At 38.6% G+C, this 12,257-nt stretch overlaps 1 protein-coding gene across 2 annotated transcripts; it reads right to left on the bottom strand.

The window, feature by feature from the left end:
* Positions 1–281: 281 nt before the first annotated feature.
* On the bottom strand, positions 282–5,188 carry commd8 (COMM domain containing 8). 2 transcript variants are annotated; one of them, XM_027023606.2, is made up of 5 exons: positions 5,097–5,188; positions 1,490–1,645; positions 1,098–1,250; positions 835–990; positions 282–677 (listed from the first exon to the last, which is right to left on the bottom strand). In XM_027023606.2, exons 1-5 carry the CDS (start codon positions 5,097–5,099, stop codon positions 657–659), a joined length of 489 nt encoding a protein of 162 aa, XP_026879407.1. In that variant the 5' UTR covers positions 5,100–5,188; the 3' UTR covers positions 282–656. The 2 variants fall into 2 exon arrangements, with proteins under 2 accessions (XP_026879407.1, XP_026879406.1); XM_027023605.2 differs by lacking the exon at positions 5,097–5,188 and adding an exon at positions 2,065–2,153.
* Between the last annotated feature and the right edge of the window lie 7,069 nt (positions 5,189–12,257).

Here is a 12,257-nt window from a genome sequence, read left to right as displayed (position 1 = left end):
TGCTGTTTAAGAATTCCATACTTGGGCAGACAGTACTTTGAAGGGATTGCTGATGGACCACTCTGAAGAGTGGAAGGGGATACAATATACCTGCTTAGCCCAAATACCATCTCTTAATTATCATTTAGATAAGTAATAGATGATATTAGAAGTGGTATATCTGACTGGATTTCTGTCTTTGGAAGTTTGTGAATCTACCCACATGGTAGATTTTCACTTGCCTTGTATGTATTATACATTATTTAAGACATAACACAAATGTAAAATAATTAACCACATTATTTGTATTAAACTTTTTTATTCTTAAAGAATTTGGCAGTATCAAATCCTTAATATAAAAAAACAATTCTTGAATGATCATTAAGATAAATCAGAAAACCAAATCACACTGTAAGTCAAGCAACAACAGATGACTGCCTGAGGCACCAAGTCACAACTATTTACTATAATGCCAGCAGCAAATCAGTCTACCCATGCACTCACCCCCCCAACCCCCTGTACACAGCCACATCCCAGTCTTTCCAATGTTTCCCTCCCAGTATTTGCTGCTAATAATTTTCCATCCTGTACAGAACCATAAAGGCACTGTAGTTCCTCTTTCCTTAGGCATGTCTTTGCAGATCCATCTCAGTGGAGAGAAAAATGCCATTCGTGTGTTATTTCAACTGCAGGACTACCTAAGAAAGTACATATTGCATTAGAGGATGCAAGAGAGCCTGCATAAACATTACACATTATACATCTATAAACAGTATTATGATGGAGTCCTTACCCTGTTTTATGTGCATATGTACATCAGCGTGAGAGAGTGGACAAAAGACAAACAGCTGGTACCTTATTAGCTGCATCTAATGTGTTGATGAGTGTCTGTAGCTCCTCTTTGTTCATTTCTATGTTTACAGCTCTCTGGACTCCATTCTCCCTCACGTCTAGACTAAGGTTCAATAGAGGAGTGTTTAAAGATGACAGTTTATCACTGGATAATGCAAGCTAAAGAGAAAGAAAATAATTAATGTCAGCAAATGGGCAAGATCAATTTGAACCTAAAAGACAAAGCAATGTGTCACCATGACTCAAAACTTGTGTGCATCTTGTACTTTTAATTGCCAGTTGAAATCCTGTAGTTGTGTGCTGGATATTGCACTGGTTCTGTTCACCAAAGCTTGTCTGACCTCCTCCCATCTAGCATGCACACACTGTAAAACAGCTTGTGTACATGCAGCATCCAAATCACCCAGCAGTTCCTGCACCTACAACACACAGACAACAACCATCTCGGTTCTCTTTGTAAGACATGCACGTGCACACACCCCTCCCTTTAGCATAATTTTGTTCATAACATAACTACTGGATCTTCTATGCATACGTGTCTCAATAACATATACAAGTTCATGAACCATTTAGAATCTAGTTGATGGTTAAAAAGGGCATTCTCCTAACATTAGCCATGCAAGACAAAAATGCTCCAAATGAGCACTTGAATACTAACCTCCTGATCTGTGCATTTCCTCCCAACAGCTACCCGAAAAAGCTGAGAAAGAGAGCTCATTAAATCCTCCCACTCGTTCAAACTCCATGATTCACCATACTCCATTCGCCTTGGGTAGCTCCGTCCACACACTCCATCCACAACACGGTGTAGGAGCTAGAAAAGAAGGAATGACCAATTTTCAGGGGCTACTATCATAAGATAACGACGTGAACGTTACGTAATTGCATTATTAGTTTATTCTCTTTCTGCTATAGACTTTGATGGAATACGCCACCCAAAATACATACTAATAAACAAAACCCGAGCCAAACCGTGACTGGTACACTGGCATTTGTGGGACTATGGATACGTTTAAGAACGGAATGGACTCTGAACTACGAAGCTAACCTAGCTAGCCAATTATTCATGGGGAACTGTTGTCTAAATGGCTAGCGAGCTAACGCTAACTAGCTTACGTTTAACGATTCTTTTTTTTCCACAAACTGTTGGTTAGCTGTTTTAACCTTTTATGGGCAGTGCTCATTTGCTAGTATATGAACCGAACAACCCAGAGTATTTGATTAGCTACTTACTTTAGGGCAGTGCGCCGGAGCTATTTTTTCGAGCAATTTGATCATGATATCATTAGCTCCGCTTAACTCTAGACCTCTTTAGCAGCTGACACGACCATGTGACTGTAGCGCTGAACTACATTCACGCGTGCTCCGTTAAAAGTGCTCTGGGGTTCAGTTTGAAATAAATATAATCAAACGAATCAATCAAAGTCAGTGTTCATGATGGACATAAATTTACCACTGATTCCATTTATAAGATTTAAAGTAAATAAAAAACAATTTTTAACAAACCTGATGCCCAATTTATAAACTTTCTTGCAGGTAAACACAGAAGAAAAATATTTCAATTTAAAAGTCTTCTTCCTTCAAAAATATTTGTTTTATTTGCACCTTGTCTGCTCGCACGCTTCGGCAGAATGGACAGGAGACCACTATCTTATTTCTTGTTCTGTAAGTCAGCAGTTCCAAGCCTTATCCTACCCACAGTTTTGTGTTTAGCCCACATTGATGTAGCTCATGAAGAGATTGATAATTACCTGCTGAGTTCAATGAGTAGCGTTATAGTGGACATAAAATGTGACGCATATAGTCCGCAGGACTTGAAAGGAGCCCAACTGTAGGTTGTGACACAATGTTAATAACTGTCCTTTTGAAGTCACTTTAACAACTTCTTTGCAGTGGCAAAGTGTTTAGTAGTAGCCTTTGTTCATTGTCTCACTGATCTATATTCCTTGTAATTTAATTAATTTAATGAAAGGTTTCTCAGTGAACTGCAGGACAGATGTGACTTTATAACATTTGATTGCAAATAATAATAATAATCTGATTTTAACATAAACATGCTTATTTGAATTAAGAATAAAAATGCAGATTGTTTAGGGCAAAATCTGTATACTGCACATATATTAAGATTACAGATACACTGCAACTGATCTTTTAAAAATGCTTTGTCTTGTATTCATCATTCAAATATAATTCTTCCTTTAGTCTTTAAAATTTGAAAAAAAGAAGCACATTTAAGAAATATAAAAAATGCTAATGGACTGGAACAAAAGAAATGTAGTCAGAATATTCCTAACCAGGGCAGGGTATCCCAAGCAGCCAATATTTCTTGTTGCCAAAGTACTAACTTTGTATTTTAACTGTTCAGCTAAGATTCATATTGCTAGTACTGCACATCTCATTTAACCTGCTGAAAAGTCCACTTCAATTGGAAAGAAGTTATTCATTTAATACCTATTTACAACTTCAAGGAATGTTATTTAAATGGATCATAAGAATAGAACCAAGTAACTAAAGTAAGCTACATTACTGAATCCATACTTGGACAGCCAGTACTTTGACGGGATTGCTGATGGACCACTCTGAATAAAGCCTTGGCTAGACCTGAGAGGGGAGACAATGTACCTGCTTACCCCAAATATCATCTATTACTGAATCAGTAATCTGTGATACTTTTGAAAAACCTACCTGTTCTGGTAGCTAATTTATTGGCTAAGTCACACTATATACACTAAAGTTCCAAAGGAAACAGAACTTTGAATAAAAAATGAATGAAGGAACAAACAAGCAAATAAATACATAACAAAAATATTTAGAAGTAATTTAAAAACCTATAAGTATTCCATTCCACAATTGAAATTGTATACAGTTCAATAGAGTATATGTACAATATACAATGTGTGTGTGTGTGTGTGTGTGTGTATAATATATATATATATATATATATATATATATATATATATATATATATATATATATATATATATATATATATATAGACACACCCACACACTGAAACACAATCTGTTCGCATTTAAGCATATGTTATGAGGATCATATGGAGCGGAGAACTGTTTCAAGGTGTATAACGGCTAACTATTTAAAAGAAAAGAAGCCCTGAGACATTTTCTAATTTGGCCTAATCATTTTACTATGATGTATAAACTTTTATTTAATCAAATATCCTATTAACACTGAAACCAACGAAACGAGCAAGGATTTGGGGGAAAAGGCTAGAGTATTGGAATGGAGGTGTCATTGAAGAGTCCTCAAACATAAAAAAAGGTCCCACAAGTGATGCTGCTGATGCGCAAGAGGTCACATTATTGAGACGTTCCGCGCAAGTCCATACTATAGTAATGTTTAATTAACGGTGAAAAAAGCAGATGTAATGCTTAAAGACATGCGCAGCCACAAATTATAGCACAATCTCCCGATCTACCTCACCAAAATATTGACTGATCATGTGGTAGGTTCTATGACTTCAGAGGTAAGTTGGTGGTTGAGCGGTTCCTTTTCGATCTGCTGTGTTGTTAACTGTTAGGTAAGTTAGCTAGCTTGCTATCTAACTAGCAAGGGGGTATTGCCGTGCCATTGAACACTGTTAAAATTATTTTGCGACAAGAAATGAAGGAAGTTTAAAACGTCATTAAATATAACCCTAAACCAGCCCTAAGGCAAAATAGCAAACGGTTTTGCAAATTCCCCTAGCGTTACCGGTCTAGCTAATTATTAACGTTTGCTAGCTAGGTTATATCGGCTTGATTGCTATCCGCTTCTCTCTATGGAAAACTGTTAACTTAGCTAGCTAGCTTCTGGTTTACCTTACTAAGATACCTAACAACTTAGTAGGGAGCTACATAGGTTAACTTCCTTGGTTGAAATGACAAAGTACGAGTTCTTATTTTGGGGTTTTTTTTTGTCTTATGATTGTCGCGTGATTACTATTTCACCAGGTCGTACAGATTTCCTACTCTAATAATTGTAATATAATGAATTACCTCAAGAAATCATAAATTACATCAAAGGGTGAAGACGACATCAAATACACAGTGCATTTACTTGCTAATTGGTTTACTAAGTACTAACCCTGCTTTACCGTGGTTTCACCCAATTCAAGATGCTCGTAGTAATCTTAACGCTGAAAATCATTCACCTCACAGTGAATGAGAACATTCAGTCGAGTTGATGGTGTAGCGTTATTAAGAATGAGACAAAGTAACGACAGTGATGATTTTTAAGTGTCATGTGATATACACAGTACTCACCATTAAATAGACAGTTGTTTCACAAAATAGCTATTTAAACTGAGTGTGGACTTATTTACTGCCAAGACACCACAGACATTATGGTAAGTCATCTTTGATCCATATCAATTTCCTGTTATTATATAATGTCATGTGAGGCCATGGGAAGTAGCCATGTTACAAAAATTCTCAGTTTGAGCAGTTCACTATATTTCATAATTGTGTTTATATATACACTTGCCTTTTGTACTAACGTATTGACTAGTTTATTCGCTTTCAAGTATGCTGCCAGTCTCTGCCCTGTCACACTAACAAATGTCTTACCTACCACATTAAGAAGACGTATAAGCTGGGACTGTTCTATACACACAATCTTTTTCTTTTGAAATAAGGATACCCCCTGCTCTTCTCCACTCTTTTGGAATAATCCATGGTGCAGAACTTGCCTTTGCATTCCGCATCACATATTGAACCTCACTTCACTTTGGAGGACTGACATTCATTTGCCGTGTGACTCACTGGTAGATTATCTAGTGCCAACTCCATTGCCTTATCCTTATCTGTAGGCCTTCTAAATAAGGCCTTCACATAATTGAAAGCATATCCTACCAGCTTATCTTTCAAGTTTTTCTGTAACATATAAATATCATCTTTTTCCTCCTCTGCTACATGCCTCTGTTGTTTCGTAAGAGCTCTTAATTCCTTCATCAACCTATCTAATTCTACTTGCTGTCCTGACGTCACTATACCTTGTCCTCGTTCCTTTTCCTGCAACCTACCAAACCTTGCCATTCCATGTTCATAAATAACTTTACCTAAATTTTTAATTTATTCTCTGCTGATCCCTTTAAACTGGCCAATATGCCTTTCAGATCATCGTTTATTCTCCTCCTACCTGCCTTACCTATTGCACCTGGCCATCTCTTCATCCTCTCTCCAGCTCCTTTTTCTTTTGCCACTTATTTCCTCTCCTGCCCTCCGTCATTCCTCTGGTAGACATCTGATTTACCTTCCTGGTTGCCTGTGCTGGAGCTCTCCTTAGTAGTCACAGAGGTATTGATATCTTGCAAACTGTGGAGTGTAACCTGTTCTTGTCTTGGTGTCCTTTCACTGACGTTATCTTATTCCATCTACACATGCGCACCTGCAGTTGACTCTGTCTGTCTTGATGTAGCTTTTGATGGGTTGCAGCCACATGTTAGGGCAACTCTTGGATGTTGCTGCCATGAGTTGCTAGCCCACGGCAGCCCCCCTGGGGTCTATTCCCCCTTGTTGGCTGTCTCTCCAAGCTGCTACAAGGTCTTTGCCCTGTTGTCAGCTGTTCTGCTCACAGCAGTCACTAGACAACCTATATAAGTAATTGTGTGTGTGTGTGTGTGTGTGTGTGTGTGTGTGTGTGTGTGTGTGTGTGTACACACAGAATTAAAACAGCCATTAAAACACCATCAGAGCTTCACATAGCTTCACCTTTCGTACTCTCTTCACTCCAGCCACCCTCATCATGAGCTCTTCTGACAAGTCATAAGGTAGGCACCTCCCTTCATCTGTGTTTCATTGAGTTAAGCTCACATGTCCAGGAGGCACAGACGTAACGTCTGGTGTCCCAGCATCGCCTCCCTCCAAGCTCACTTTAAACCAAGCTGCACCGCTTTAGCAGCATGCTACTCTCAAACACAACCAAACCTCTTACCTCTTAAACACTATGCCGCTAGCAAACACAGCCATAAAATCCATGATAACATTCCCAGCGACTAAGTCTGTACCCAGCCACAGTGACACCTTTTAATGCATGCCCAGTTCTGCCAGTTCCACATGGATATTACCTATGAGCATTCTCCAACACAAATCCATCCTGGGCTCCATCAATGTCTGCTCCATGCCACCGGTTCCGGTGGATCTACCACTTTACACCATTTTACATTTACATTTACGGCATTTAGCAGACGCTCTTATCCAGAGCGACTTACAAAAGTGCTTTGTTATTTACTTCTAGAACATCCTAATACAGTACAGTAGATTAGAGTCCAACATACCAATGAAGCAGAATACTGTAGAATACAGGGACCATGACATGATGACCTCAGCCACGCCACCCTTTATAGAGCATTACTCCAACCAGTCTGAGCTCTCCTTCTCCACTATTGGCTAGTCCTTTCACCTACTTCTGACAAGTCCCAACTCCACAGCTCTTCTTAACTTACGGCTTCTAATAATGAACTGCACCAGCAGTGATGGGGGATATGTAGCAAAGTATACCACAACACCTATCTCTACCTGTCTTGGATGTGCTTGCCACCTGCATTCTCTCACCTCAGCCACCAAGTCTGCATACTTCAACCTTTTTTCCTTTCAAAAGTTTTATCCACTGCATACTCAAATGGAATTGTAAGCTCTATAAAATAAACTATCCATTTATTTTCCAAGTACAACACCATGCCTGGGCTCAGCATAGTTAGCGAAATAGCATGTGGTACAGCCAGTATTTTGTCTGCATCCACAAGCAATTTCTAATCTCATGCTTTACCCCATCTACCAATATTTAAAGCCAGTGCTGTCTCTCCAAAGTACTCTCATTCTCGTACAAACCTAATCGCTTTATTAGAAATACCACACGGCAACGTGTTAACCTGTAGATATTTACCATCATACAAAAATGTTAGCAGTCTAAGCACTTATCTAAGTCTTCACATATAATGACCCTTCACTAAAATAACCACTTCTAGAACATGACTGTGCCCCAACGTGGAATAAACCACTCTCGTAATGGGGATTTCCAACAGGGAAGTTGTTTTGGCTAGTCGTGCTACTACATGATCCTAGGCCAGCAGTTCTTTTTTTATTCTTTGAAAGTGAAACTGAGCTTTTACACAAACATTCCCTTTATTGCTTTAAGGAAGTCAGAGCAAAAGTAAATTTATCAAAAGTCTGGAGTCAGTGCATTTTATTTATGAGCGTATTATGCACGACTTACTGAATCATGCTGTAGGCTATTTTTACTGGATTGTTGCTACTATCAGTTTCAAAGAACAAAATGAACTGCTGGCCTGTGATCATGTAGTATCTTCTGTGGTTTTGCATCTGAAAATAATGTTTCTGCAGGGGGTGACGCACACAAGGCACCCACAGATATGGAAATAAAAAATGGCCTTCATCTGATTATCTAAGAATTTTTTTTACTGGTGTTGTGTGTGTCACTGGAGAATACTTTTTATGAAATATTTGTATACTCTGAACCCTTACACACACACATAAGTATGGCACAAGTGACAGCTTGTCTTTAATGCTACAATAGTTGAGTAAGTTATATTTGAATGTTTTCCATGTTTTCAGTATAGTGGGCTATTGAGTGTCCAAAATGGATGCTCTGTGGACAACATCCTTTAACATCAAAATTACAGAAGGTTGTATTTGAAGTCCTGCCTTATTACTGTGTTCAACTTTCTTGTCCCAACTTGTGAAAGAGCATCACCTATGTCATGGGGGTAGCTACTTACAGGTGGGGAGGATATAATGAAGAGAAGGTATTTCAGTAGGAGCACACTTGTGTAGTGTGAAATGATCTTCTTGGAAAGTTGCATGCTTGCAGAGTAAAAAAAAAAAAACCAACATAATTTTAACCTTTTCTTTGTAAATGATATAATTGGCTATTTAAAGTGACTATGGCAGAGGAGAATGCTCCCCCCACCCCCTTTGAGTCTTGGCTCTTTTCAGGGTTTCTTCCTCATGCTCTAGGGAGTGTATCCTTTCCACTGTCACCCATGGCTTGCTCATCGGGGGCTTGCACTTGGACATTTCTAAAGCTGCTTTGTTATCTGTTGTAAAAAGCACTATATAAATTTTGATTTTTGATAGCAGATCAAATGTACTAAAATATGTTATATTTTTGAATATTTTTTTAAGATTTGGCTTTTTCGAACATGTCTATTTTCATGAAAGTAACATGAAAGTAACATTTTGTCTTATGCTACCTTTGTGTACAGTGCAATTCCAGGGCCAGGCTGTGAGGTTTGATCAGGCTGTGTGGCACTAGGCTCTAGCATCTCTTGCCTCCCATAATGCAGCAGTTTCGCTGGATTTGGAACCAATGGCAATTAGTGGACACCACAGACACAAGGCAGGCCTGGTCCTTTCCCACTGACTCACTGCTCTCAAAGAGTGACTTGGATGACGAGGACCACTCTGGGCACAGGCGCTCTAGAAAACTGAGAACGGTGGTAGCACGACATGGTCCACACCATGCAGAATACCACAGCATCTCTAAGGGATACCAAGGCAATGGTATTCGTACCACCAAGTACACTCTTCTCACCTTCATCCCCAAGAATCTGTTCGAACAGTTTCACAGGTGAGATCCCACATATGACTAGACAGGTTTCTGATGTCACTGGTTATCTAACATATCTTATGGGATAACACAGAATCAGGTGCAGGCTGATTCTGTCTTTTAGTATGAAAGTCATTCTGGGGTCAGCAGGGCTGCAGTATGTTTAAATATATAATGCTTGCAAAATAATAATGGGTAAAGTATGCATCAGTGGGGCATGTTAATTGTGATTTACCTGTGTGAATAGATTTGGGCAATAAAATCCAGTGTGAATGTTTCTACAGAGTGGCAAACCTTTACTTCCTGTTCCTGGCAATGCTGAACTGGATTCCAGTGGTGGAGGCCTTTCAGAGAGAGATCACCATGATCCCTCTTGTTGTGGTCCTCACTGTCATTGCCTTAAAAGATGCCATGGAGGACTACAGGCGGTACTGTTATGACCAGAGAATCAATAACACACTCACGCACGTCTATAGCAGGTCAGTGTGTTTGTGTTTTTTGTGTGTGTGTGTGTGTGGAATTGACATTATGAAATGCAGAGAAGCTGTAATAACACCCTAACGGTTGATATGTTTGTTTGCTTACATGTGTGTCAAGTAGTAAGCGCTGTATTTGTGCCTAGCTAACGCTGTTTTATTGCTTGACCTTTTTGATACCGGTATTGATACTTTTTCAAAATTTTTCCATGGCTTCAGTTAAAATTGACAGATATTTTTTTATTTCCTAGTGTGGAACATACTCCACTACTCCTGTTTTAACTGCTGAATTACACATAATAAACTAGATATGAAAGTGGGAATTAAAGGGGAGGGGTCATGCGCCTTTGGTCATAGCACTTAAATCAAAGCAGAAAAAAGAAATGAACAAAAATTGCCACAGATGGTAAGTGACGATGAACGTCACTCCTCGGACTGCTGAAGACTTTTAAAGCAGCATAAAGTTATCATTGCTACCTGATTGTACTGGCTTTGGAAACAAGCACTGAGATCCTTGTGGTGCTGACTAATGCCTAACACCATAGACTTCCCCAATCTGTAGTACGACAGCACAACTATTTTAATCTTCCAAAAGTAAGAAGCCTAGCCAGTTTACTGCTACTGTATGATGATGGAGTGGACAGCATCTCTGTGGATGGTGGAGTGGTGGTTCCTGTGTAAAATCTCTTCAGAATATATTATCTTGATGGCTTCCCAGTATCCAGGTTAAAGTATTATTATGGTTGCACCATAGCCTATTACTCACCATAGCCTGTGTGTGACAAGAGATTTATTCAAGTAACACTTCTGTGCTGAGCCAAGCATTTGATGTAAGTTATGTATATAATAATTACATAATTATAGATTTAATTTGGCCAATAATAAATTTAAGTACCAAATATGAAATACCACACCATCTCTAAGAGCAATGATATCTGTAATACGAACTATGCCACCATGCCTTTTCAAAATGGCAAAAATGTCATTTCCTCATTGCTGAAATAAAGTGCACCTCTGGGGTCAGTAACTGGCGACGTTTTAAGTATAAACTTTTTTTTTAAATGGGGACATTTTTGGCAAACTCTGTCGCATATAGTTGCATCAGCAATGTGGAAGACTTTCTTACATGTACAGCCAGGTTTCTTCATTCCCTACCTTTAGTTGGACCTTTCAGTTAAATTCTTCATTTGGAAATTCTTAATTATAAAAATTTTTTTTATGGTGTTTTTGCAAATTCGAGTCTATTTATTTATGTTTGTTTGTTTATTCGGACAGGTGACCTCACTTTATTCCATCTTCTCTGGTATATTCTGTGATTTAGAAGGTGTCTTGGAACTGAATGCTGTAGCAGACCCAATTTAGTCCTGTAGTAGTGCTTACCCTTTAGATGAGGCTTTGAACAAAGACAGAATCAAACAAAAGCCAGTAACTCAGCTCAAATGATTCTATATCATTTGCTCTAGGATATGTTCCACTTAAACTGAGTTCATCAGTTGTGGCAGACACAACCTGTAGATCCTCTGAATGATATTTAGTTTTCAGCATATTTACAGGTGTGTGATTAAAATATTTCTATAATTTTGGGATCTTTGACACCTTCATTTAGATTTGGAGAGAACAGGTACAGGCTTCTGCACAAAAAACAGTTACTGCACCCTTTTAGTGTTTCCATCATGCTCCTCTGATATATAGTTCTATGGTTATGAAGTACAGAGTAGTCTTTGATAAAGCTGTGATTAATAAAGTAAATGAGTAGGTGTCCCGGCACAGTCCCCTCCTAGGCTGCATCCCATGCGCGTGCGCGCCTCTATCGCCATGCCCCGAGCTTATTAATTGGTCATGTCACTCCTGTCTCTAATTATGTTCCTTGGGTTTGACTTTGTTCCTATGTTCCTTGAGTTACACTTTTACATATCTCAAGTATTTCCAGTTTTGCTACACTATATTGGTTTAGTGTGTGTTGGCCTTGTTTTTTTCACATTTTGTTTGTTTCGTTTGTGTTCTTAATACTTTTTTAACACTCTATTCCACTTTATTAAGTTTCATTACAAGAGGTAATTGAGATCAACTTATTTAAAGTTTTCAAAAAACACTACACAAAACTCACACAAGTCTGTACTGTAGCCTACATCCACTCTAGTTTTGCTACATGTAAATTTATCAGCACAGTTATTAAAATAACTAGCATGAAAGGATTGATTATCACCTCTTCTTCCTCATGCCTTACTGTGGCAGTTGTCTACTGTATTACTTACAAGAGATGTAATCAGCCAAGAGCACACTTGCTGATTGTTTTGTTGAACACATTCAGACCATCACAATTAATTAATTAATGTCATTTACAGTGGGAAGGCATTTTAATGCCAGTGGACACTGCATTAA

The sequence above is a fragment of the Electrophorus electricus genome, chromosome 11, assembly GCF_013358815.1.
Source record: "Electrophorus electricus isolate fEleEle1 chromosome 11, fEleEle1.pri, whole genome shotgun sequence".
Taxonomy (NCBI): Eukaryota; Metazoa; Chordata; class Actinopteri; order Gymnotiformes; family Gymnotidae; genus Electrophorus; species Electrophorus electricus.
The sequence above is the reverse complement of the archived record's forward strand: the minus strand, read 5'-3'. Positions and strand labels throughout refer to the sequence as shown.